Source organism: Mustela lutreola, chromosome 3, assembly GCF_030435805.1.
Source record: "Mustela lutreola isolate mMusLut2 chromosome 3, mMusLut2.pri, whole genome shotgun sequence".
Taxonomy (NCBI): domain Eukaryota; kingdom Metazoa; phylum Chordata; class Mammalia; order Carnivora; family Mustelidae; genus Mustela; species Mustela lutreola.
Genome location: NC_081292.1, coordinates 182976712 through 183000549, shown reverse-complemented (window position 1 = coordinate 183000549; position 23838 = coordinate 182976712). Strand labels below are relative to the sequence as shown.

Genomic DNA, 23838 nt, shown 5'->3' with positions numbered 1-23838 from the left:
ATTTTGGGGCGCCTGGCTGGCTCAGTGAGAGGAGCACGAGACTCTCGATCTTGGGGTTGTAAATTCAAGCCCCGCCCCCTGCATTGGGTGTAAAGATTACTTAAAAAATAAAAAGTAAATAAGTAAATAAAAAGCAGATTCAGAGCAGACGTTGGCAGTCTTCCAGAACAGTCCAGGGGAGGAAAGGAGGCCTTCCTGAGCCCACGTGAGACCTCTAAAACACCCACCCTCGCTCCTTATGCCCAGCCCTGTCCTGGCTCCATATATTTCATAAAATGCATCTTGGATGATTATCTAATCTTGTCAGTGTGTGTGTGGCTGGAGATGAAGGCTTGGATCATCTTGTATTCTAAGCAGGCTCAGGCCTGAGCCTGCATTTCCTGTTTGAGATGACAGAGACTGTGTTAATTTCCCAATATAATGCCTTACCTGCAGAAAGGTGTGTTCACAGTGTCTTTTGATGAAGCTTCATAATTCTTCACTTTGCATGTACAGACCCAGACTTAGAGACATATGAAGTCCCCTGGCCTGGAAGGGACTTCTGCAAGGTAGCCTGCTGGTCTTGCCCAGTACTCACAGGTGGGGAGCTAATCACAGGTGGGAGCCAATCACAGGTGGGAGCCTAATGCCATTCTACCTGACACTTGTTTACTCAGACTCTTGGTGGGCCAGGCCCCAAGAAGGAGCTGACCTATGGGCAAGGAGACAGAAAGGGAGCAGGCCATAGGTTCTGGCCCTCAGGATGTATCCATGTAAGAGAAAGTCCACATCTGGGGTTTCTGAATGAAACCAGGATTATGTGTTGGGATTACAGTTCCATTTAGGGATAAATCAACCCACCTCCTGGCTTTTTGGAAGGATGATGATGACGCCTCCAATTCATTGTGCATGATGAGCCCATCCGTCTATGCTCTCAACGCTGGGGCCCCAGACATGTCCATCAGAGGGAGACAGTTCATGACTCGGGGGTCAGTCTAGCCAGCCTCTTGGGCCCATGCGCAGGCTGCAGGGAAGAAAACAAGAGCACTGCCTCACCTGCTTCCCTCCCCAACCCCTCCCAGCAGGAGAGAGAGCTCACTTGACTGTTGGCAACATTTCTTTCCCTTCTCCAGCTGGGCCAGCCCTAGGGCTGGAGCCAGAAAGTTTTGCCAAATTTGTCGATGTCACCATGCCTGCCCTTGCATCCACTTCCCTCCCACTGACCTCAACAATTTCTGGAACCCATCAGGAAGGCAGCAGTGCCAGGGGCAGGAAGGGGGAGGGAAGGGGGAGGAATGGTGTGGAAATCCCACTGGGCTTGGAAGGCAGGATACCAAGGTCTTTCTCCTGTCTCTGCCACCCGTTGTTGCCTAATCCTGGTTGAATCACGCCCTCTGACCTTTGTCGTCTCTTCTTATCCTTAATGGCACGTGGTTTACAGGTCACCTGCTTAAGGAGGCCCTGGCCCATCTAAATTGGTCCTCTTTCCTCTTTTTCATTGCCCCCTGTGCTCGATCCCTTTATCAGAGCACAGTTTGTAATCACACACAGGTATGTACATATGTGTGTGGTGTATATATGTGTGTATATAGATATAAATAAATGCGTATATAATTATGTTTGTTGGCTTATTTGGTTTGTTTCCCTGCCAGATTCTAGATTGCAGGCTCCAGGAATATCGTGGCTGTGTGTCTTTGACCCTTGCATCCCCAGTGCTTGGCGCAAAGGAGGGCACAGAATAGTAATTTAGTGAACAAATGAATGAATGCCGTTAACCCACAGGATCTTCCAGGTTTCTTCCACCTGAAAAAGTTCGGTCTAGGGTTTCCTGCCAAGAGGACCATTCCGGGGCCTCTCCCAGAGTCCTCTTGTTGGGGGAAGGTGGGAGGATGTCGGGGGTGGGGGTGTGGAGGAGACGTGGGTGCGCAGGCACCCGGCGAGCCTTGGTCCCCTCTCCACCTCTGGAGAGCTTGGACTCGAGTCCCTGTAGGTCCGACGCCCCACGGGCCCCGCCCCCGGGTCAGTCGGCGGGGGCGGGGCCAGGCCGCCTCCAGCGGGTGGCATTCCGGGCTTGCGCCGAGAGTAGCGAAGGGGAGGGTTCGAACGCGAGTCGCAGAGTGGGGCGGGGCCAGAATGCCCCTCCTCGCCCCCCAGGCTGGCAGTGCAGGGGGCGGGGCCCCAACCCCGCAGATCCCCCGCGAAGGGGCCTGGGCCGAGCCGTCGCCTAGCAACGCCCCGCCCCGCCCGCCCCCAGTCGGCCGCGGGCGCCTGCCCCTAGCATGGCCTGGCAGGGCTGGTCTGCGCCGTGGCTGTGGGTCTCCGGCTGCGGGCTGCTGCTCCTTGTCCTCGTCCTGCTGGTAAGCCCCCGCAGCTGCCGAGCGCGGCGGGCCCTCCGCGGCCTCTTCATGGCGCGCAGCAAGCGGCTGCTCTTCCGAATCGGGTTAGTGCCGGGCTCCGGCGACGGGATGCGGGGCTCGGGAAGGCGCGCGCGCAGGGGAGAGGGGACCGAGAGGCAGGGGGCGGGGGGCGGCCCGAGGGTTTGGACGGAGCGAGGGCTGGGGCATCCAGAGCCAGAGAAGAGAGAGCGAAGAGGCGGGCTGGAGAAGCCACTGACTTGGGGGAACTGAGCAGAGCAGGAGTCGGGGGCGGGGGGGCCCGGGGGGGAGGCGCTGGAAAATTGGGATGGGCTGGGGAGGTATTGGAGGGGCAGGCCAGGGTGGCCAGGGAAAGGGGGCATCTGGGGAAAAGAGCCAGCTGAGGGGCCGGAGACAGGGAGCTGGAAAAGGAGGGCAGGTGCAGGAGAGAAGGAATGCCTCAGACCATCAGTGTCACTTGAAACTGCCAGCTGCTTCCATGTGTCCCTGTCTTTCTCCCCATCACCCAGCCCCCCCCCCCCTTCTGTCAGCTCTTCTCTCCCAAGCAAGAGTCCCAACTCTGCAGGTCTGTCTCTTTCCTTCTACTCCCTACCCTGGCCGGTGTCGGAAGGCCAGGCTGTGAAATCCAACCCTCCTCAATCAGCTTGGGGAAGTTCATCGACCTCCAATGACTTTTTCCTATCCCCTTCCCCCAGTCCTCACTCTTTCCTTCTCCCTACTTTTCCCCTTTCCTGGGCTAGACTAGGGGGCTAACCAGCTCTGATCTGCCATGGAGACACTAAGAGGCAGGAGGGGAACCACAAGAAGGCTTCCTAGGGCCCCAATCCCTTCCCGCAGCCAGCAGGCCTAGGGGACAGGACCTCAAGCTTGAGGACAACTATGATGGTGATGGGAACTGTGGGAGCCCTGGCCACTGGCCAGGTTTGGGGGAGGGCCTAAGGCTGGGAATTTCCTGAGCTTCAGAGAGGGTACATTGTACAATTTATCCCTCCTCCCCAGACCACCTCTGGGGCTCCCTGGTGGCTTAGTGGGTTAAAGCCTCTGCCTTTGGCTCAGGTCATGAGCTCAGGGTCCTGGGATCAAGTCCCGAATCTGGCTCTCTGCTCAGTGGGGAGCCTGCCCCCCCCCACCTTTCTGCCTACTTGTGATCTCTGTCAACTAAATAAATAAAATCTTTAAAAAAAAAAATGAAGAAAGAAGCTTCAGCCCTAGGGTTCTACTGAAATTCAGTCTAAGGGGTACAGATACAAGGGCTAATTGGAGGAAAAGTGGAAGAACATGAGGGGAGACAGAATCTTGCATGGGTGCGGCTTTGGGGCATTCACATCTCTAAAGGCTTGAACACTGGTTGCATTTTCTTATAAGATTTTTTTTCTTTCTTTCTTTTTTTTTTTTAAGTAATCTCTACACCCAACATAGGGCTTGGTGCTCAAACTCACAACCCAAGATCCATAGTCACATGCTCTACCCACTCAGCCAACCAGGCATCCCAACACTGGTCACATTCTTGATAATGCTCCAAGTCACCATTGCTCTGCAAAAAGCATTAAATAATGAGATTTACAGATATTTACATAATTTCATGTTTGGGACCTAAAAAAAAAAAATTCCCGATAAAATTTCTGGGAATTTCACAGCTCTGTGTGGAGATAAATTTTTAAATTTACTTCTGGTTTTCAAAATTAGTCACATTGAAGTCATACAAATGGCCTGAGGAAGTGGAAAAGAAAGGTTTCCACAAAGAACTGGAATCAAAAGTTCTGGAATAAGAATTTCCAAGATCGCCTTCGAATCCTGAGGGTCTGAGTATTCCTAGAACTTAGGATCTGGAAGTTTCCAAATCTCAAAACTTGGAATTCTCAGAGAACTTCTTCGGAATTCGGTTTCCCTATTGGACTTTCCTGTCTGGATCTCCTTATTGCCTTGGAATCAACTCCCCAAATTTGCAGAGCAGAAGGGCGTGCCTGGAATCAGAATTCCAGATCCTGCCCCTCCTTGGTCTGGGAAACAATCAGTTCAGTCCCTTGGGGGAGAGGCTATTGGCTGCTGGGAGGGACAAGGGGGAGTGAGCAGGAAATGGTCTGGGGGAAATGGGCAGGTGTTGTTACTGGGGGTGGCCTCCAGGAAGGATGGAGAGGAGGGGAGGTGTGGGATGGGATGGGACAGGCTGTGATGGGAAGGGGCAGAGTGCAGGGGCACACTCCACCCTAAGCATGTGGTTGGGAGGACCCCAAATGGAGGGTTCCTTTGGGGGTTGGAAAGCAGGTGATGGAAATACTAAGAGAGGAGCAATTATTATCATTAATAACAATCATCACTGGTGTTGGACGATTTTATAAAGGGCTTTCCTCAAACATAATTACAGTTGTCTTGGGGCGCCTGGGTGGCTCAGTGGGTTAAAGCCTCTGCCTTAGGCTCAGGTCATGATCCCAGGGTCCTGGGATCAAACCCAGCATTGGGCTCTCCGCTCAGCAGGGAGCTTGCTACCCCCCCCACCCCCCACCGCCCGCCCCACCCTCTGCCTCTCTGTCTACTTGTGATCTCTGTCTGTCAAATAAATTTTTTTTTTTTTTTTTTTTTTTTTTAAAGATTTTATTTATTTATTTGACAGAGAGAAATCACAAGTAAGCAGAGAGGCAGGCAGAGAGAGGAGGAAGCAGGCTCCCTGCTGAGCAGAGAGCCCGATGCGGGACTCGATCCCAGGACCCCGAGACCATGACCCGAGCCGAAGGCAGCGGCTTAACCCACTGAGCCACCCAGGCGCCCCTGTCAAATAAATTTTTAAAAAATCTTTTAAAAAATTGCCGTTGTCTTGGGATGGGGATGAATGGGCATCATGGATTGTATATCTAGGCTAACCTGAGATAGACACGCACACTTGGGGACTCGGCAGGGCATGGGAGACAGGTAGTATATGGCATGTGGGGTTGGACAAATCTGCTTTTGAGTCCTAGGTTTGTTGCGTAGCAGACATTGGACCTTGAACAGGTAACTCAGCCTCTCTGTGCCTCGGTTGTCTGCATTTGTAAAATGGGCATGGTGATGGTACCATCCTCACGGGCATCCCATGAGGATCAAATCAAAGTATGCATAGAAATGCACAGGGTTTGGCTCATAGTAAGTGCTCGGAAATGTTAGCAATGGCTCATTCTCTAGCATGGAGCATGGCTGGGGGGTGGGGGCGGCAGGCATTGGCCAAGGTTCCTTCAAGAGCTTCCTTTCTTACTTCTCTTTTCCAAGACTGTCCTGTCCACCCAACCCTCAGGAGATCCCACATCCCTCCATTCCTCCAGTGAACTCCTAACTCTTCTGGGTTGGGATTGTGGGATCACAGATAGGAACAGAGTCTGGGTGCTGCCCTCAAGAAAGAGGGGAAAGGAGCAGGAACAGGGACCCAAACCATGGTGGGAGGCAGGACAGGACAAGTTCCCCAGGAGTGTCGGGGGTGCCTGAGGAGGCTGGGATCGGGAGCGTGAGACCCTCCCATATGTGCCCCCTGCTTTGTGCCTCTGTTTCCCTTTTGCTCCTTTCCCTTCTCAGTGGTAGTCAAGAAGGATTGCAGAATGGGGCCCTGAGCAGAGCCTCCTCCGAGGCAGGAGTGAATAGGACACAAAGCTGAGCTCATCCAGGGCTTGGAACATCTTCCACAACTGGGAAAGCAGATGGCACCCAACCTTTGGGGGTAGATAGTCCTAGCTGCCAGAGCCCTTCTGCACTCCCTGACTAAACCCCTTCTTCATTCCTACCTAGGCCGAGGGGGTCTTTCTTTCTTTCTTTCTTTCTTTCTTTTTTTAAAAGATTTTATTTATTTATTTGACAGAGATCACGAGTAGGCAGAGAGGCAGGCACAGAGAGAGGAAGAACAGGCTCCCTGCTGAGCAGAGAGCCCGATTCGGGGCTCCATCCCAGAACCCTGGGATCATGACCTGAGCCAAAGGCAGAGGCTTTAACCCACTGAGCCACCCAGGTGCCCCTGAGGGGGTCTTTCTTGACTCTCCTGAACCAACTGTCCTGGGACAAATCTTGTTTGCTCTATTTCTGCAAGAGGAACCTGCTTCTCTGGGGCCTGTGAGGTCCACTGGCTTGATTTCAAGGAAAGGCAAGAATCCTGAGCTGAGGGCCTCAAAATAAATGACCCACCTGCTTGTGACAGGAATGAAGGCTTCGTGGAGGCAGTGGGCTGGGCCGTCCCCAATATGGCCTGTCCTTTTCCTTTCGGCCGGCCTTTGGTATATGTGCTGCCGAAGCGAGCACTCGGCCAGCCTTTGGGACCTTGGGGAGCTACAGCCCCAGCATCCACAGTGGCCCCTCTGCCGCAAGGTAGTTTCCAAAGCGTGGCTCTGAGTGGGAACCCCCATCCCCAAGCCACATTGCCTACAAAATGGAGTTGACACCCCGACCTAGGCCTTTGGGACCCTCCTTCACGCTTACAGACCTACCCAGTGTCATCTTCCGCAGGCCCTGAGCCCTTTCTACATACACTTCCTTCTGGGGCCAGTCAGACCTTCCTTCCTCTGTCTGTCTCTACCTGTCAGACGCTGTTGCTCGCTCAAAGCTCACCTTCAGAAGATATCCAGGCACACCTGTTGGCTCAGTCTGTAGAGCATACGACTCTCGATCTTGGGCCCCATGTTGGGTATAGAGTATACTTAAAATGAATGAATGAATGAATGAATGAATGAATGAATGAATAAATAAATAATAAAATATCATCCCAAATCTGAACACACCTATCCCTGCTTCCGCTGTTGTCTTCCTGGGCCAGCCCGGGGTCCTCTCCTGCCTGGCCTCGTAAACTGCTTCCTTTGGCGTTTGTACCCCCAAAGTGTTCTCAGCACAGCAATTAGAACGAAACCATTAAGATTTAAGTCAGAAGTGTGCCATTCTCTGCTCAGATCCTTCCAGAATAGCTGAAGTCCTGTGTGACCAGCCAATCCCCAGCCCACCTTTTGTGCTCTCTCCCTGGTGCATTCTGCAGTGCCTCCTTGGGCCACTTGGCTCTTCCCCCAAACCCTCTAAGACAGTCTTACCTCTGAGTTCTTCCATTGCTGTTGTCTCTCTCCAGAACCTTCTTACCCCAGATGGCCACGTGGCTTGCTACCCTGCTCCCTTCAGGTCTCTGCTCAAATTTCACCCTACTGGGGAGTCTTACCCTGACGACTCCATATAAAAAAAAACAACACTCACACTCCTGGGCTCTATCCCGGGGAACCTGCTTCATTGTTCTCCGTGATACATAGCACCATAGGGCATCCTATGTACTGATTTGTCTGTTGGTTTATTGGTTTCCTCGCCCAACCAGAAGATGAGCCACAGGAGGGGAGAAATTTCTTCCAGTAATGTATCCCAGTGTCCAGAACAGTTCCAGGCACACAGCTGGCCCTTGTTAAATGTTTTCTGAGTGAATGAAAAGCTTGGCACAGGTTCCATTTCCTCCGTGAAGCCTGCCCAGGCTCCCCAGTCCAAGTTCATCTCTGCCTCCAGCGTGCCCTTGGCTCTGGCTTTCCCCTTAGAGCTTTCACTGCCCATCCTGGTTTGTTCTTCCATTAGGTTTCCACAGGTCTGATTCCTCCCTCCCCCGACCCGCCGTCAGACTCCTAGCCCAGGGAACAGGACCCAATCAAGAGGGCTGGCATTGGGGGAGGGAGAGTAGGGGAAAACTGGATGGAGTCCAGGGAGGGCTGTGAGGGCTGCGGACAGGCATGGAGACTGGAGAAAGGCCCCCATGGTCCCCCGGGGCAGGCCCGTTTCGACCCGGGGCGTGGGGAAGTGTCCCCCTACTCCAGCCCTGCTGGCAGCTTCAGGAAACTCCCTCCCTAGGGCCTTTTTAGCTGTCTCATTATCTTCTTTGGTTTCCTCAGTTTTGAGAAAACGTCAAACACTGAGTCTCCTTCTGTTCCTAAGGGTCCTGGCCCCGTCCCAGTAGCACTCCAGGCCCCTCGGCCCTCAGACAGGCCTTTCTGGTTGGATTTCATAAAGAGCTCCCTGTCCCGTGCAAAGCCTGGGTCAGGCTGTGTCCTGGGGGAGAATGAGGGGAGATGGTGAAAGTACCCCCTGACCAGAGGCCTCTGCAACCTGGGCCTGCCTGTTGGGGCCCAGTGGTGGTCAGGGCCCAGAGGGAGCTTGGTCTGACTGACACTTGAGAGCCCTCAGGCCTCTCTCACTGCCCGAGGGAGGAGGGGAAGAAGAACTCCATTGTGTGTTCTGCACTGGGTGTCTGGCAGGGGGAGGGGCTGTGTCTCAGTCCCCAGCTGGCCCACAGGCCTCCCACGGGACTAGAAGTTCAGACTCATAAGCCAGAGAACCCATGCTCTCTGTTCAGTGAAGCTGGAGTGAAAGGTGTGCCTGTGACCCCTCACTGGGGTGACCTGGGCTGTGTCCCAGCTCTAACCCCTCAGGGAGGGCCCCTGAGGACAACTGCAGGGGATCACCCCAGGCAGTCTGCCCCAATCCCCTCCCAAACCTGCACTGTGGTTTTTCTGAGTCCCAGGAGACCAATTAAGAAACTTACTTTTGTTTTTGGTGAAGTGACAGTGGGTATTCTGGGCCCCAGAACTGCTGAATCAGAATTCAGGTGAGGGGCCAGGGTATGGGGTCTAGGGATGGGGGTGGGGGTGGGGAGTGTGGGTGCAGGGAGAGCAGGCCGAAGAGGAGAAGGTACAAATCTTCCTGTTTAACTAGCACCTCCAGATTTCTGCTGATGCCTGGGAACCCCAGGGCAGGGAGTTTGAATCCCACATTAGGCCCTGGGGTGTCAGCTGCATCTTATAAATCATGTGGCCTTTCCAGGCCAAGCTGCCCCTTTACAGGGGAGGAGCACCTGGTTTCACAGGGAGGGAAATTGAGGCAGGGAGTGCATTCCTGCTTCTTGCCTCTGGCAACAGAAGAAAGGAAGCCACAGGGGCCCATTTGATGGGGCAGTGACTCCCAGCAAGGTTTGGGGGTGGGGGAGCTAGCAGATGAGACAGATTCTTCTTCCCAGTGACTCCTTCCCTTTCACATGTTCCTCCTGGCTGGGATCTGTTCTATTTTCCTGCTCTTCTGCCCAGGGAACCATCAACGCCGTCATAAACCCAGGATTAGGAATCAGAGCCCTGAATTGAAAGGGACCTTCAAGATTCTCCAGTTCAGGGTTTCTTCCCCGGAGGGCTGTGGGGTCTCTGAGCCTCCATTCATCAGCGAAATGTGGCATGTGTAATGAGGTCACCTCAAGTCTGGTCTCGAAAAGACCAAAATCAGTGATCTAAGAGGTCCCAGCAGCCAGATCCGGGCTGTGTGTCTGGGTCCCTGAAACCACCCTGATGTAGCATTTTTCTCAACAGAGGCCCTCAGAGGAGGTGGGTCAACCTGAAAATACTTCAGGCCCACTCATGTCATCCTCTGCCCTCATTCAGGATTTGGGGAGGATGTCGACAGTCACACATGTGAACTCCAGGATCAGGATGCTGGGGTTGAATCTCTGCCCCTCGCTCGCTTTGCTGTGATCTGGGTGGACACTTTCCCACATTTCTGGGCTTCCGTGTCCTTGTCTATACCATGGAGGAACGAATAGTAGCTGCCTCCAGGTTGTTTGGAGGGGGACAGGAGATGACTGATGGGAGACATTGAGCTCAGGGCTGCCCGGGGGTGTGGCTGGGGAGAGATAAGCCCATGAACTGCGGAGGCATGCTCTAACCTGCGTGGACAGACCCCCCCTTCCCGTCCAGTGCTCCCTCCATCTCCTCCATTTAGTGGCCCTGGGCCCCGACCCCAGAGCCTGGGAAGTTGGGATTTTGTGCCCTGTGACACAGCCCCACCCATGCCCTTGGGTCTAGGTGACCTGGTTATCAGAGCACCCGGCTGGGCCGGGTGTGTGGGTGCTGCAGGGAGAGGGAGGGACTTGGACAGCCAATGGGTGAGCAGGGGAGGGGAGAGCAGGGGCAGAGGTGGTTGCAACTTGGGCCTCCCAAGCCCCCACCAGACTTCACAAGGTCCACAGGCAGACGTGGGGCCCTCTGAGTGGATAGAGCCTTCTCTCCTCCAGGTTGCTGCTTCCCACCTGCATACTGGCCTCCTCTGCCCCACAACCCCAGCCTTTGCTGGCCACTAAGCCAGCATTCTCTGAGAGCCAATTTGTGTTGTGCTGGTGCTGGGGTACTCCGGCGGGGGGGTTGTGCAGAGGAGCCACGCGGAGCAGGCTGGGTCACCAGCCGAGTCCACCTACCCCGTGCATGGCACTGATTAGACACCTGGTAGAAGTGGATAAGGCCCTACCACTGGGGGGCTCAGCTCCTGCCACCCCCCGGGGATAGGGGTGTGGTAGGGGGAGGCCGAGTGCTCCAGATGGAGCAGAAGAGGGTGGCTTTCTGCGGGGGCCATCAGGAGGGGGGCTTGAGCCGAGCTCTGAAGGATACTTAGGGGTCTAGTCAATGGAGAAGGCCTGGAGGGTATTCGAGGCCAGAGAGCAGGAGCCAGGCGCAATGGTAGTACGAGGCTGGCGGGAGGTGTCTCAGGCGTGCAAAAGCAGGTAGAGAATATAGCAACTCCCCGACCTCCTAGCTTCAGCAACAAAATATCATGGACCCGTGAAGTCTCTGTGCCCGCCTCCCAGCCGACCTCCTCCCTGCCTGCGTGGGAACCCTGCTGAGCTGTACAGTGACTGTCCGCTCAGCCACCTTGGTTCTTTCCCTACACCCGATTGTATCCCCAGGCAATCTGCATAGTGGTTTTGCGTACTTTGACATTTTTATTTATCTTGTATTATTATTATTATTATTATTTTTAAAGATTTTATTTATTTATTTGAGAGAGAGACAGTGAGAGAGAGCATGAGCGAGGAGAAGGTCAGAGGGAGAAGCAGACTCCCCGTGGAGCTGGGAGCCCGATGCGGGACTCGATCCCGGGACTCCGGGATCATGACCTGAGCCGAAGGCAGTCGTCCAACCAACTGAGCCACCCAGGCGTCCCAATCTTGTATTATTTTTTAAAGATTTTATGTGTGTATTTGAGAGCAAGCGCATAGGCACAGGAGTGGGGGAGGGGCGGAGGGCGAGGAAGAAGCAGACTCCCCCTGAGCATGGAGTAGGACCCCCCGGGATCGTGACCTGAGCCAAAGGCAGACACTTAACTGACTGAGCCCCCAGGCGCCCTGCTTTGACAGTTTTAATAACTACTCTCAGATTGTCTGTTTCCCTGGTAGCATGCCTGTTAGCTTAATGTGTATTTGAGTTTCGTGCACGTTGAGACCTGGTGCTCTAGATGGTTCTGGTTGTGGGACACACTCCTGTCACCAGCGGGGAGCCCCTGGAGGCTCCCAAGCAAGAGCGGGGCTCATTCAGGTGTCGATCTGAGAACTTAAAGTTTTCCATTGGTTTGCGGTTTGGGCGGAGAGCTGAGGAAAGGCTTTCGCAAGGGCCTGCTGAAGAGCTCCCAGGACCTGTTCCCAGGCGAGACCCATGCTGAGGCTTGGGGGAGGGGAAACTGAGAGGATTCGGTTTTGGTAGCGGTTTTGGTAGCGTGTGTGTCCGGGGAGAGAGTTAAATGCCAGCTCAAGTTTGTGTCCCTGGGAGAGTGACAAGGCCTTTCGCAGAGAGAGAGAGGCTGTAGGGGGTAAGGGGAGGAGCTGACAAGCATGGATTTGGGCTCCTGGCTGTTGAGACAGTCAGCCTGCAGCAGCGCAGCAGGCCGAGGAAGGAGCCACAGCTCTGAGACTGGAGAGAGTCACACAGAAGTCTTTGTCAGGGAAAAAGCAGGCCTAGGGACAGAATCCCAGGGTCCCTGCGTCCTCGCCCCTGCCTCTCACCCAAGCCAGCCTTCCCCTGCTCTGTATAGTGACCCAGACTTCAGGCCCATGAGGCCACCTCGTCCCTTCCCCCACAGCCAAGCAGCGCACCCATCTCAGGTCTGGCATCCGTTCCCACCTACCTCCACCTCACCCCTCCAGTCCAAACCCTGGTCAGGTCCCCCACTGGCAACTCAGTTCCTCTTGCCACCTGCCACTCTGCTGCCTTTCACCGCTCCCTCCAACACGGCAGGCCAGCAAACTCTTAGAAAGGGAATCAAAGCATGTGCCTCCTGCTTTAAAACCTACCAGCAATTTCTGTCCGCCCCACCATGGCCTGGCCCCTGACCACTCCGCTGACCCCTTCCCTGGCACTCTCCATCCCTCCAGCCCTGCCTGGCAATTTCTAGAATATGCCTTCCTGCTTCAGGGCCTGAGGACTGCTCGGACAGACTGCACTCCCTCTCTCCTTTGGGCTCCCGGCTCCAGTGTGACCCTCAGGGAAGAGCCAGGCCTTCCACAGTCAGACTCTCCTCCCTCGCCAGCTGCACTCGACCACTTGCCTCTCATTAATGCGTTTCCTAGTTTGGCTCTGTCAGCCCCCCAGAGTTGCCTTGCTCTCTGCTGTCTGCCCGGCGCCCAGCACGTGAAGCAAGGTTTGCGGAAGACAGTGAATGCATGAAGGGGGCCTTGTTAACTGCAGCCTCCCAGTGCATGGCCCTTGTCCTCATGGACTTGACCTTCCCTTGGGGAGAAAGCATGCCTAAGAAGCATCCAGTAAGGGAAGACAGGCAACAACTATCAGTCCCTCCTGAATGTGGACAGCCATTTCCAACAGCTGTGATGGGGGCCTGGCTGAATTCAGGAAGGAAGTGACAGTTGCTAAACCTTCCACCCACCCGGCCCTTGGCAGACTATTCACACTTGTTATCTCGTTGTATGTCTCTGAATGTTCACACAGTCCTGCAGGACTAAGTCTTGGTGTCGCCACTTTGTAGATGAGGAAGCCGATCTAAGAGACCAGTAACTCACCCAAGGAGACAGGGCTGGGAGCGCCACGCCATAACTGGCGCCCAGAGTTTTCTGTTGCTGGGGCCCGGGCCCTTCCCATAAGTCTAAGTTGGAAGGAGTGAGGTCAGGAGCAGGACTCCGAGCATGGATGCAAGGTGGTGTCGGGGCACAGAGGAAAATGATTTTATTAACTTATTTGTGATCTTTTGAGTTTTCATTCTGAAATAATTTCAGACTTGTGGAAACAGTACACAGGATCCCCCAAAGACCTCTCACCCAGCTCCCCTGAATGTTCTGTCTCCCATAACCACAGACAGCAAAACCAAGATGTTAAATTAACGTCCATATAAACTCTTAACTACTCTCCAGACTTACTGACATTTTTCCAGTTGTCCCACTAACACTCCTCTTCTGGTCTAAAGTGCAGTCCAGAATATTTATGTTGTCCCAACCAGTCCCCTCCTGTTGGGCATGTCTGTCGTGCCGACTCTGTGATTACAACAGCATAGAACAGGGAGTCAGCAGCCCCTGCCAGCTGGCTCCCTTCCTCCCCGCGGGGACTTTTATACTTCCTGTCAGTCCAGTTCTTGGTAAGCCTTCCCCAGATTCTGGCCCCGAGTGCTCCCTTGCTTCTTGGAAATGTCACCTCCAGAGCAGCCTTCCTTGAGGTCACCGTTCTCTGTTCTGTTGCCCAGTTTGGTTTTATCCTCTTGACTTGACAATGTATTTGTCATCCTGTCTGTCCCACTAGCATATAAGCTGCCAGAGGGCAGTGACTCTGCCTTACTCCGCCCAAAGCAAAGCCAGGCCTCACTAAATACCGTTGAATGGGTGAAAGTGGGAAGATCTGGAACTGATTTGAAAATGAAAACAGAGGGGCACCTGGGTGGCTCAGTTTAAGTGTCTGCCTCTGGCTGAGGTCATGATCCCAGCATCTTGGGATTGAGCCCCACATCAGGCTCCCTGCTCAGTGGGAAGCCTGCTTCCCCCTCTCCTGCTTCCCCTGCTTGGTTTCCTGAGAGTCTCACTGTCTCTCTCTCTCTCCGTCAAATAAATAAATAAAATCTTAAAAAAAAAAAAAAAAAAGAAAGAAAGAAAAGAAAAAGAAAAATGAAACAGAAAGAGGGCTGGGCCTCCTGGATGGCTCAGTTGGTTGGGCATCTGCCTTCAGCTGGGGTCCTAATTCCTGGGTCCTGCTCAGTGGGGAGCCTGTTTCTCCCCTTCCCACTGTTGCTCCCCCTGGTTGTACTCTCTATCTCTGTCAAATATATAAATAAAGTCTGAAGGAAGGGAGGGAGGGAGGGAGGAAAGAGGAAGGGAGGGTAGGAGCCTATGGAAACTGGACATAAAGACACAGAAAGCATGGCAAAACCCTGCCACAGAGTATCCAAATTCCCCACGCACACAGGTGCACAGGCACCTGGAGCAGGGATGGCAATGATTAATCTCTAATGCAGTCATGGAAACCTGCTCATTTTTGACCAACTTATTTGTAGACAATGAGCTAGCTCTTCCCAGAGGGGCCTCAAGAGCTGCTGTCCCTGCCCCCTCCGCCCCAAGACAGACACAGCAAATCTCCGTCGACCTTTAGGGTCCACCATCTACCCCCAACCCTGCACCTCGACTCGTCTCAGCCTTTTTTTTTTTTTTTAAGATTTTTTTTATTTGAGAGAGAGAGAGCGAGCTGGAGAGTGAGCAAGCAGGGAGGAGGGGCAGAGGGAGAAGGAGAAGCGGATTCCACGCTGAGCAAGGAGCCCGACATGGGGCTCCATCCCAGCATCCTGAGATCATGACCTGAGGTGAAGGCAGACACTTAACCAACGGAGCCACCGAGATGCCCCTTCTTTGTCTCAGTCTTAATCAGCCAGATTTTTCTTTTCTGACTGACTTGCTGGATAACCTTAAACATGGACACAGGAGGCTTTTGTAAGCCCCCCGCCCCTGGCCCAACACCCCACCCTGGTCTCATTTTTCCTTCTGAGAGGCTGAGGTGTGAGACAGCTTGAGGTGGCTGGTCCTGTGCTGGCTGGGCTGCGCACAGTATTCGCAGGGCCCAGTGGAAAACGGAATCCGGAGCCTCTTCCTCAAAGAGCAGGAAAAAGTTGCCATGAAACATTCTAAAATATCGCGGCGCCTGGGTGGCTCAGTGGGTTAAAGCCTCTGCTTTCGGCTCAGGTCATGATCCCAGAGTCCTGGGATCGAGCCCCGCATCAGACTCTCCGCTCAGCAGGGAGCCTGCTTCCTCCTCTCTCTCTGCCTGCCTCTCTGCCTACTTGTGATCTCTGTCTGTCAAATAAATAAATTAAATCTTTAAAAAAAAAATTCTAAAATATAAGTTTTTCCTTTCTTCTACAATTTCTTGTCCTGATGTTTTTCATTTGCTACTTAACATCAGCCTAAGTAAAGAAAATTTAAAAATCTAAATTATCAGCATTAATTTTGCCTTTTGCTTTATTATTATACAATCCCAGCTTTTTGTTTTTGTTTAAGAGGGAGAGGATCCCAAGCAGGCCTCACCCCCAGCACAGGGTGCTATTCCCTGATGCTGAAGCCAGGACCTGAGCTGAAATGAGTGGGAGGCTCAACCAGCTGAGCCACCCAGGCACCCTTGTACAATCCGTTTCAAATGCAAATATAAGACATTTAAGTCACATATGAAATCACCGAAACTGCAATACACCTTCCTAGCTTGTATGCAGATATGTATTTAGTTCTTACCCAAGCAGTGGAAATGCTGCACAGAACGGAATTACCTGTTTCTATTTTCACTTTTGGAACGCCCACATTCTGCAGCCCCGTCTGCCTTTGGATTACTAATGAGCCAGGGTGGACGGAAGGGACAGGACAGTCGGGCTACCCTCTATCCCTTGCCTCCTGTAGCAAGGTTTGCAGCCAAAATGGATCTTACAGGGAAGTAACACAAGTGAAAGGATGGGGCAGGATTTCTTGGTCATTTGTGTTTCTTAGAACACCTTCTTCCTGCATTTGAAACAAGTTCTGGTTTGGACCAAAGGAGTGGCCTCTCGGGCCCTCACTCAGTCATAGGTGTATAGTCACTTTGGAACCCATTTGAGTCTTGAATTCCCACCATGGTGGGGCCACCATATTCCTGTGATCCTTGGCACCGTGAATGGGGGAGGGGGGCATCAGGGACCAAGCATGCGCAAATTGTGTGGCCTCCGACTTCACTTTCTTCACTTCCGGGACACACAGCCAAGGGCAAAATCATTAAGAATTTCAAGATGGTGGCAGTGGAGCGTTGAGCCCACCGTGGGGCCCTGCGCGACTGTGCTTCTCACACCCTGCGGCTCTCCTTGCATGCTGTCGTCCTGTGTTTGGAGGACTCTGTTAGTCACAAGACCCCTCTTTGTGTCGGGTTTTTCTGCCTTTTCCATATGTAGCCTGGGACGGCCTGACATGGCGAGAAGACGGAGAGCGGTCAGGCCATCCCGCTTCATTACTCCCTACTTCCTCCTCCAACCCGCCAGACTGCACTTTCTATAGTTTCCCCAAACACGGCCCTGCTGTCTGCTGCCTCTGGGCCTTGCCTGTTTCCTCCGCCCCAGAGGCGGTCCCTGGGCCCCAGCAACCAGCATCACCTGGAGCTTGTTAGAAATGCAAATTCCCGGGCCCCACCCGAGCCGGGCTGAGGAGCGCAGACGGGGTGATGGGGCAAAGAATCTGGCTCAGCAGCTCCCCGCGTGATGTGATGCTCTCCTGCTCTTTGAAACTACTTTTTTACACCTCGTTTCAGCTGCGTAACTCCTACACCGTTTGTGGAATAAACCCCTCACCCTCTCGAGTCCCTTCCGTGAATCCCTGCGTTCCCATCTCCGCGGATGGCCCTGGGGCTTTGGGTGTGTCTGTCCCATTCTCAATCTTGGCCTGACTATTAAGCAGGGCAAACAGTAGGCACACAGTGACGGAAGAGATGCGGGGACTGGGGGTGTGGCCAAGGGTGTGGGGCGGGACCCTTGTGCCGGAGGCGGGGCCGAGCGTGCAGGGGGCGGAGCTGAGCGCAGATTTCCCGCCCTGCAGGTACAGTCTGTACACCCGCACCTGGCTGGGGTACCTCTTCTATCGCCAGCAGCTGCGCAGGGCTCGGAATCGCTACCCCAAAGGCCACTCCAGAACCCAGCCCCGCCTCTTCAACGGTGAGCTCTGGCTGCCCCGGGCCAGCATGGCCCCAAGCTGTGCCCACCCACCCTCCCCGCATCGTATACTGCCCACTCACCACCACCACCACCACCACCCCACAACCTCCCCCACCACCAATCGCTGGGCTCCTTGGCCGGAACCCCGCCCACAGCCCATCTCTGTCCTCCAGGAGTGAAGGTGCTTCCCATCCCTGTCCTCTCAGACAACTACAGCTACCTCATCATCGACACCCAGGCCCGGCTGGCTGTGGCTGTGGACCCCTCAGACCCTCAGGCCGTACAGGTGAGGGGAGGATTGGGGGACAGTGGTAATTTGGGTCACCTTGGGGACTGGCAGCTTTCCCTCACTGGAGAGGGGCTGTTCCTGATCCCTCTGCCGGTGGGATGTGCCCCCTCCTTGTGCCCTCACACACAGACCCCAACATGCAAGAACACACAGAGCCCCCCAAAACCACAATATGGGGGAGGGGCCAGAGCCCAGGGCATGGCCTGGGGAGTGGGGGATCTACAGCTTTGGGGGAACCGGAGCCAGAGGGAAGGGGATGCAGATTCAGGACCGTGGTCTGAGGTTTCTTGTGTGTCTCACTCTCTGTGGTGCCTTTCTGACCCTCTAACTTCTATCCTCATCTGTGCCTGTTGGTGTCTGGGTCTCTCCATCTTTCCTTCCCATTTCTTATTTCTCTGTGGATGTGTGTACCTGTGTGTTCCCCTGCCCCTCGAGCCTCCCTCCGCCCACCTCCCCATGATCTCCCCTGTGCTGTGGCTCAGCTTCAGCTGCCCCCCTTCTCCCCAGCCTCCTCCCTACCCTCTCATTCTCCCTGCGCTCTACTCTCACCCGGCACCTGTGCCCCCGCCCCCGCTACACACCACCCCTCCATCTCAGTGCCTCCTCTCTCCCCCAGGCTTCCATTGAAAAGGAGGGCGTTAATTTGGTTGCCATCCTCTGCACCCACAAGCACTGGTAAGGGGCTGGGGTGGGGGCCTGGGTCCAGAAGATCTTCCCTGGCCAACCCTTGCCCCTGTGGGCTTGGCAGGACTAGACCCCAGGGAGGAGAGGCTGGGCTGGGGGGGGGGGGCAGGGAGTCGGGATGCAAGGAACCTACCTTCTTCATAAAGTCTTGGGGGGCACCAGCAGAAAAGGAGGGAAGGGGCAGGTCTCCCACCGTGAGGCTTATCAGGCTCCTGGAGCCCTAGAGGAGGACAGGACAGGCATTTATCTTTTATTCCTGAGGCACGTATTAGATATCCACTGTGTCTGGGACATGGGCAAACCCTGTGAGTTCTTTCCTTGAGGAGATTATAGTCGGGTAGGGGAGATAGCCCTGCGTGATCAGGTACAACAATGACAGACATTTAGATGGCATTTGGCACAAGGTACAGGAGGTGGGGGGGCTCTTGGTGAAGTGTGACCAGATCCACTTGGAGGACTTACAGGCTGATGGCCCTGAAACTGAGAGGATCCAAAAAGATCGGCGGGCACTGGCTGGGCAATGGAGGGGAGGGGTGGCAGGTCATGGAGATGACATTGCGACCAGGGGAGCAGCTCGAACAAAGGCCTAGAGGTGTGGACAGCTTGGCTCAGTTCAGAAGCCCGGGGCTCAAGGCTTGAAGGCCTAGAGATCTGGAACAAGGAAGGCAAGGAGGCCTAGTACTGTTGCCCCTTAAAGTTCTTTCCTGTCTCTGCTGTCCTCCAGGGACCACAGTGGAGGGAACCGTGACCTCAGCCGGCGGCACCAGGACTGTCGGGTGTACGGGAGCCCTCAGGACGGTATCCCCTACCTCACCCAGTAAGTCCCTGTCCTGGGGTGGGTGGCCCTTCCATTCGCCCCTTCCCACACCCTGTCCTGTAGTCGAGTACTGTAGGAGTGCCAGCAGCTGGATCTTTGCTGACCCCCTTCCTGGCCCTTGGAGGGCAGATCACAGCCCACCCCCCAACTCATCCAGCCATGGTCCCCGAGAGTGGGAGAGGCGAGAGTTTGGATCTGAAGCCCTGGGCACTGTCAGTGCCTTCCCTTTCCGGTGTGGAAGCCCTGCCTCCTTCAATTCACCAAACTCCTTGGGCATCGGGTGAGGCAAGGCCCAGCACAGCCCAGGCTCTAGCACCTTCTCTCCCCTGCTGCCTTGCTTCTCAGCCCCCTGTGTCATCAAGATGTGGTTAGCGTGGGACGACTTCAGATCCGGGCTCTGGCCACCCCAGGCCACACGCAAGGCCATCTGGTCTACCTGCTGGACGGGGAGCCCTACAAGGGTCCCTCCTGTCTCTTCTCAGGGGACCTCCTCTTCCTCTCTGGCTGTGGTGAGTTCCCCCCCACCAAAAGGGAAGTGGGAGCAGGGGTGGATAGAAAGGAGGGAGAGGTCAGGGCTGAAACCCAAAGACGGCACAGCTCCATGCAGTGCATGAAAACTTTGCTTTCAGTGCAGACACTGCCTTGCTGTTATTCCCGTCCGGGTGAGCCCGTGGTTTTTAATACCCTTGCAACTTCCCACAGAGGATGCACAGAACGAGATGATGCTTGTCACAGAGTACAGACCTGGCAGGGCGTGGGTTTCCACTGGGTGGAGCCTAGTTCTTCGTACCTGGAGAGACTCGGTTACAAAAAGTAGAGAAGCCCTGAATGCGAGGGTGACCTGTGGGTAGGGAAGGATCACAGTCCCAGGCTGTGTGGAGTCTCAGAGGGCAGCCATGGAAAAGAGTCACCCCACACTAATTGTGCTTGGGGCCCTGGGCACTCAGCCTGATGCTTCCGTCCCCCTCTCCATCCACATGTCAGTATGTGCAGTGCAGGCCTTGCCACAAGCTTGGTTGGGGAGTGAGCATGTGGGCTCAGCAACCAGTGGGAAGGAGGGTGTAGATGCCTGGGGGTGGGGGTGGCAGGGGTCAGGATGAGAGCTGGTGGCCAGTCCCAGCTGTGCACGCTGGTCCCCAGCCCGCTCCCTGTACCTTACACCGAGCTGTGTTCTTGTACCTTGTGACACACCCGCCGCCCCTCACCAGGACGGACCTTTGAGGGCACCGCAGAGACCATGCTGAGCTCCCTGGACACGGTGCTGGGGCTAGGGGATGACACTCTGCTGTGGCCTGGTGAGGTCCCCTTCCTCCTCCTCTCTCACTTCCTTACAGCCCCAGCTGCCCCTGCAACTGGCCCAGAGGGGATACCACTCCACCTCCAGTGGCTCCTCGGAGCCAGCTCGAGCCATGAGGGCAGAGCCCCCTTCATTCTGGAATACTGGCTTGGAACGCGCCTCTACTTCTCATGCCAGCTGCCCCTGACAGCCAGCCCTCGGCCTCCAGGGAGCCCTGTAGGCCCCAGGGCAGCCCAGAGATGGCTGATATTTTACAGCCAGAGCCAAGAACAGAAAATCACCTTTGCTTATCAGAGAAGTCAGTAAACCCAACTCTGCGCATGTCCTCTGCAGGCACCCATACCCCACATTGCATGTGCATCTGTCCCCAGGTGTGTATGTGGCATGTCCGTCCATCCGTCCGTCCAGACACTGCACATCCCTACATATGTCCACAAACGTCGGATAGCTGTAGATTCTCAAGCACATCACTGAGATGTCAGCTAATCCTCAGAACATAGATTTACCCATCCATTCATTTGACAAATACTTGATGGAATGCCGAACGCATGCCAGCCTCTGTCCTAGGCACTGGGGACACATCTGTGTTCTGGTAGTATTATCTGCTCCACGTGCCAGACGACAAAACTGCGGCTCAGGTGCCATGACTCTGCTGAGGTTGCACAGCTGTGCAGGGGCAGCGTGAGGGCTAGGAGGCAGGGCTCCCGGGTGGCTGGGGCTCTCCCAGCCCTCCCCCTGGCCATCAGGTGCCTGGGGGGAAGGAGGACTTTTTCTAACCGCACTGCTGCTCTCTGTGCCCGGCATCTTGGTCCCTCCCCTCCCCGCCCCTTGGGCCTCAGGTCACGAGTACGCAGAAGAGAACCTGGGCTTCGCAGGTGTGGTGGAGCCTGAGAACCTGGCCCGGGAGAGGAAGATGCAGTGGGTCCAGAGACAGCGAATGGAGCGCAAGAGCACGGTGCGGGCCGGTGGGGCCTGGGGTGGGGGTGGGGGATGGGGGACATGGGGGGAGGGGGAGATAAGGTGGGGGCAGGGGGAGGTAAGGGTGGGGGGACCCCCTCAGGGCACGCCCCAGCAGGAACCCCTTCATGATGAGCTGTGGCCTGCAGACCTGTCCCTAGAGCCCCGACATGTTTGGTGCACAGGCCTTCAAGGGAGGCCCCCTGAACCCTGAAACAGGGTCCTGGGGGGATGGCTTCCCTGATTGGGTCTGTCTCCCAGACTGTCTCCACCAAACCTGGTGCCTCTTGTCCTGCAGTGCCCATCCACACTGGGAGAGGAGCGTTCCTACAATCCGTTCCTGAGGACCCACTGCCTGGTGCTGCAGGAGGCTCTGGGGCCAGGCCCAGGCCCCACTGGGGACGATGACTACTCCCGGGCCCAGCTCCTGGAGAAGCTCCGCCAGCTGAAGGACCTGCACAAGAGCAAGTGACAGCCCCCCGCCCACGCCAGCCCATCCCCCATGGCGGGGAGTCCACCCACCGCCCGCACCATGCCATCCCCCTCATTGCTGCCACCACCACCTCCATCGGCGCTCACGGGGGGGCCTCAGGGTCCAGCACTGTCGCGGGAGGAGGAACAAGGGGACGAGGCCATGAGACCGAAAGGACAGAGGCTGGTTGAAAGCTTGGAGACCCCACGGGGGGAGGCGGAGATATCCAGGGCAGGAGGAAAGGGAGAGCCTTGGGACCTCTCCAGACCCTGCTGGGAGGGGGCCTCCTCCCTGGCCCCACTCCTGCCCCTGTCAAGGACGTGGAGAGTGCTGGCCACCCCTCCCTCAGGAGGGCCTCACTCTCACCTAGGGCGGCAGGAGCCAGGAGCAGGTTGAGTCCTTTTCCCCCTTCTCCCTTCCCGGCTTGGGAAAGACACTCAGGCCCAAAGTGGCTTGAGGTGTGGTGCCTTGGAAAAGCGGTCACTCAGAGGGGCAGCTGGGCTCCGGCGCCCTGAGACACTGGCCCTCCTCCCCAAGCCTCCCCCCTGCCCGCCCCCTTGTCCCCCACCCATGAAGGCATTTTTCAAACAGAGCCATTTCTGGGAACACTGAAAGGGCTGGACGTCCGCATGTCTGGACAATCTCGGCCTCAGTGATCCCCCTGCAGCCTGGAAGGGGGAGGGTCCTGGTTGCCCCTGACACCGCAACCTCAGGCTGAGGAGACAGGGGATGCTGGACTGCAGCCTGGCCAGTCAGGCTCCCTGTGCAGCTGTGTGCCTGGGGCCCAAAGGACTCTGCTTCCCAGGGGCGAGAGCCATCCTGCACCCCGGCGCGGCAGTTTTCTCCTCATGGCCCTTGTTCTTAGGAACTTCTGCCTTGTTCTCACTCCTGCTTTACCCTCCTCAGTCCCTCTCCTCTTTTGGTTATAAAACCCTTCCTCTGGCCCTCTAAAGTTTGCCAAGAACCTCCTCACGTCATCTTTCATTCGATCCTTGATCCCATCCTGGCCGGGGAAGGGGGTCCACGCAGCAGAGCGCAGAAATCAAGCCTGGGAGCAGAGAGCTATCCGCTCTCCACCGAGTGGCAGCCTCCAGGACTCCAGGCCTGAGCCCTGCCCTCAGGCTCAGCCTCTCCTCTGGTCCAGGTCCCTTTGGGGCCTCAGAGAGGATTCCTGAGGTCCTCCAGGAGGAGGCATACCTCGGGAGCCTTTGCTTCCTGTGTTCAAGCTTTCCCTCAGGCTATGCTCGCCTCTAGTGAGCTTCTGAGATGCCCCCTGCCCTTGGTTTCCCCTCATCATCCCGCCTCTGCCTCTCTCTCCAGCCGTAGTGTCTGGTACCAACTCTAGCAATACCACCAGAATACAGTCCCCACTCCCCCAACAGACACGCAGTTTCATGCCGCTGTGCCTTTGCTCATGCTGTTCCTTCAGACTGGAATGCCTTTCCCCTGCTCCTCCAGCCTTATCTGCCTGGCAAACACCCATTCATCTCTCACAATACCCCTCAAAGTCCCCCTCCTCCAGGAAGACAACCCCATGCTCCTCACCCTCCAGGCTACCTCTGCTCTTTGTAAATGCTTCTCTCGTGGCACTTCTCACATTGTATTTTACTTGTTTACATGTTTGTCTCCCCTTCTAGACTGTGAACCCTTCAGGGCATGGACTGTATCTTATGCATCTCTGTAATTCTGCGCCTAGCACGGTGCCTGGCACACAGGAGGCGCTCAATAAATCTTGAATGAATGAATAATTTAACTGGGGCTTGATCACTCCATGAGACCATCTTTATTTCTGGTTCCAGGCTGCTAACTGGGAGTTACTGAGCTCCAAGAGCCTTGGCCAGAAACAGTGCTGTAAATAAGGTCCTTGCATGCCTGTGTGGGCTTGGTCAGAATTACAACATGCTTGCCTCAGTGTCCCCCAAAGCGTGGGAAGCACAGGTGCACCTCCAGCCACAGGGAGAGGACTAGCACTGAGAGGAGAGGTCTTGGTCCTGACCTCTCTTCAACGCGTCTCTAACAGAGCCAGACTCCAGGTGGCACCTT

At 55.4% G+C, this 23838-nt stretch overlaps 1 protein-coding gene across 3 annotated transcripts in view; it reads left to right on the top strand.

The window, feature by feature from the left end:
* PNKD (PNKD metallo-beta-lactamase domain containing) overlaps positions 1-23548 on the top strand; it is a 61413-nt gene extending 37865 nt beyond the window's left edge. Inside the window, exons 1-9 of one of the 3 annotated variants that reach the window (XM_059168065.1) lie at positions 2111-2419; positions 17164-17279; positions 17453-17565; positions 18185-18243; positions 18977-19069; positions 19415-19578; positions 20278-20364; positions 21206-21321; positions 21622-23548. In XM_059168065.1, the coding sequence (XP_059024048.1) occupies positions 2259-2419; positions 17164-17279; positions 17453-17565; positions 18185-18243; positions 18977-19069; positions 19415-19578; positions 20278-20364; positions 21206-21321; positions 21622-21795 (1083 nt within the window). In that variant the 5' untranslated portion in view covers positions 2111-2258 and the 3' untranslated portion in view covers positions 21796-23548. Of the gene's footprint in view, positions 1-2110; positions 2420-17163; positions 17280-17452; positions 17566-18184; positions 18244-18976; positions 19070-19414; positions 19579-20277; positions 20365-21205; positions 21322-21621 lie in introns of those variants that run through there. The other 2 variants (XM_059168064.1, XM_059168066.1) reach the window with 2 other exon arrangements.
* The last annotated feature ends 290 nt before the right edge of the window (positions 23549-23838 follow it).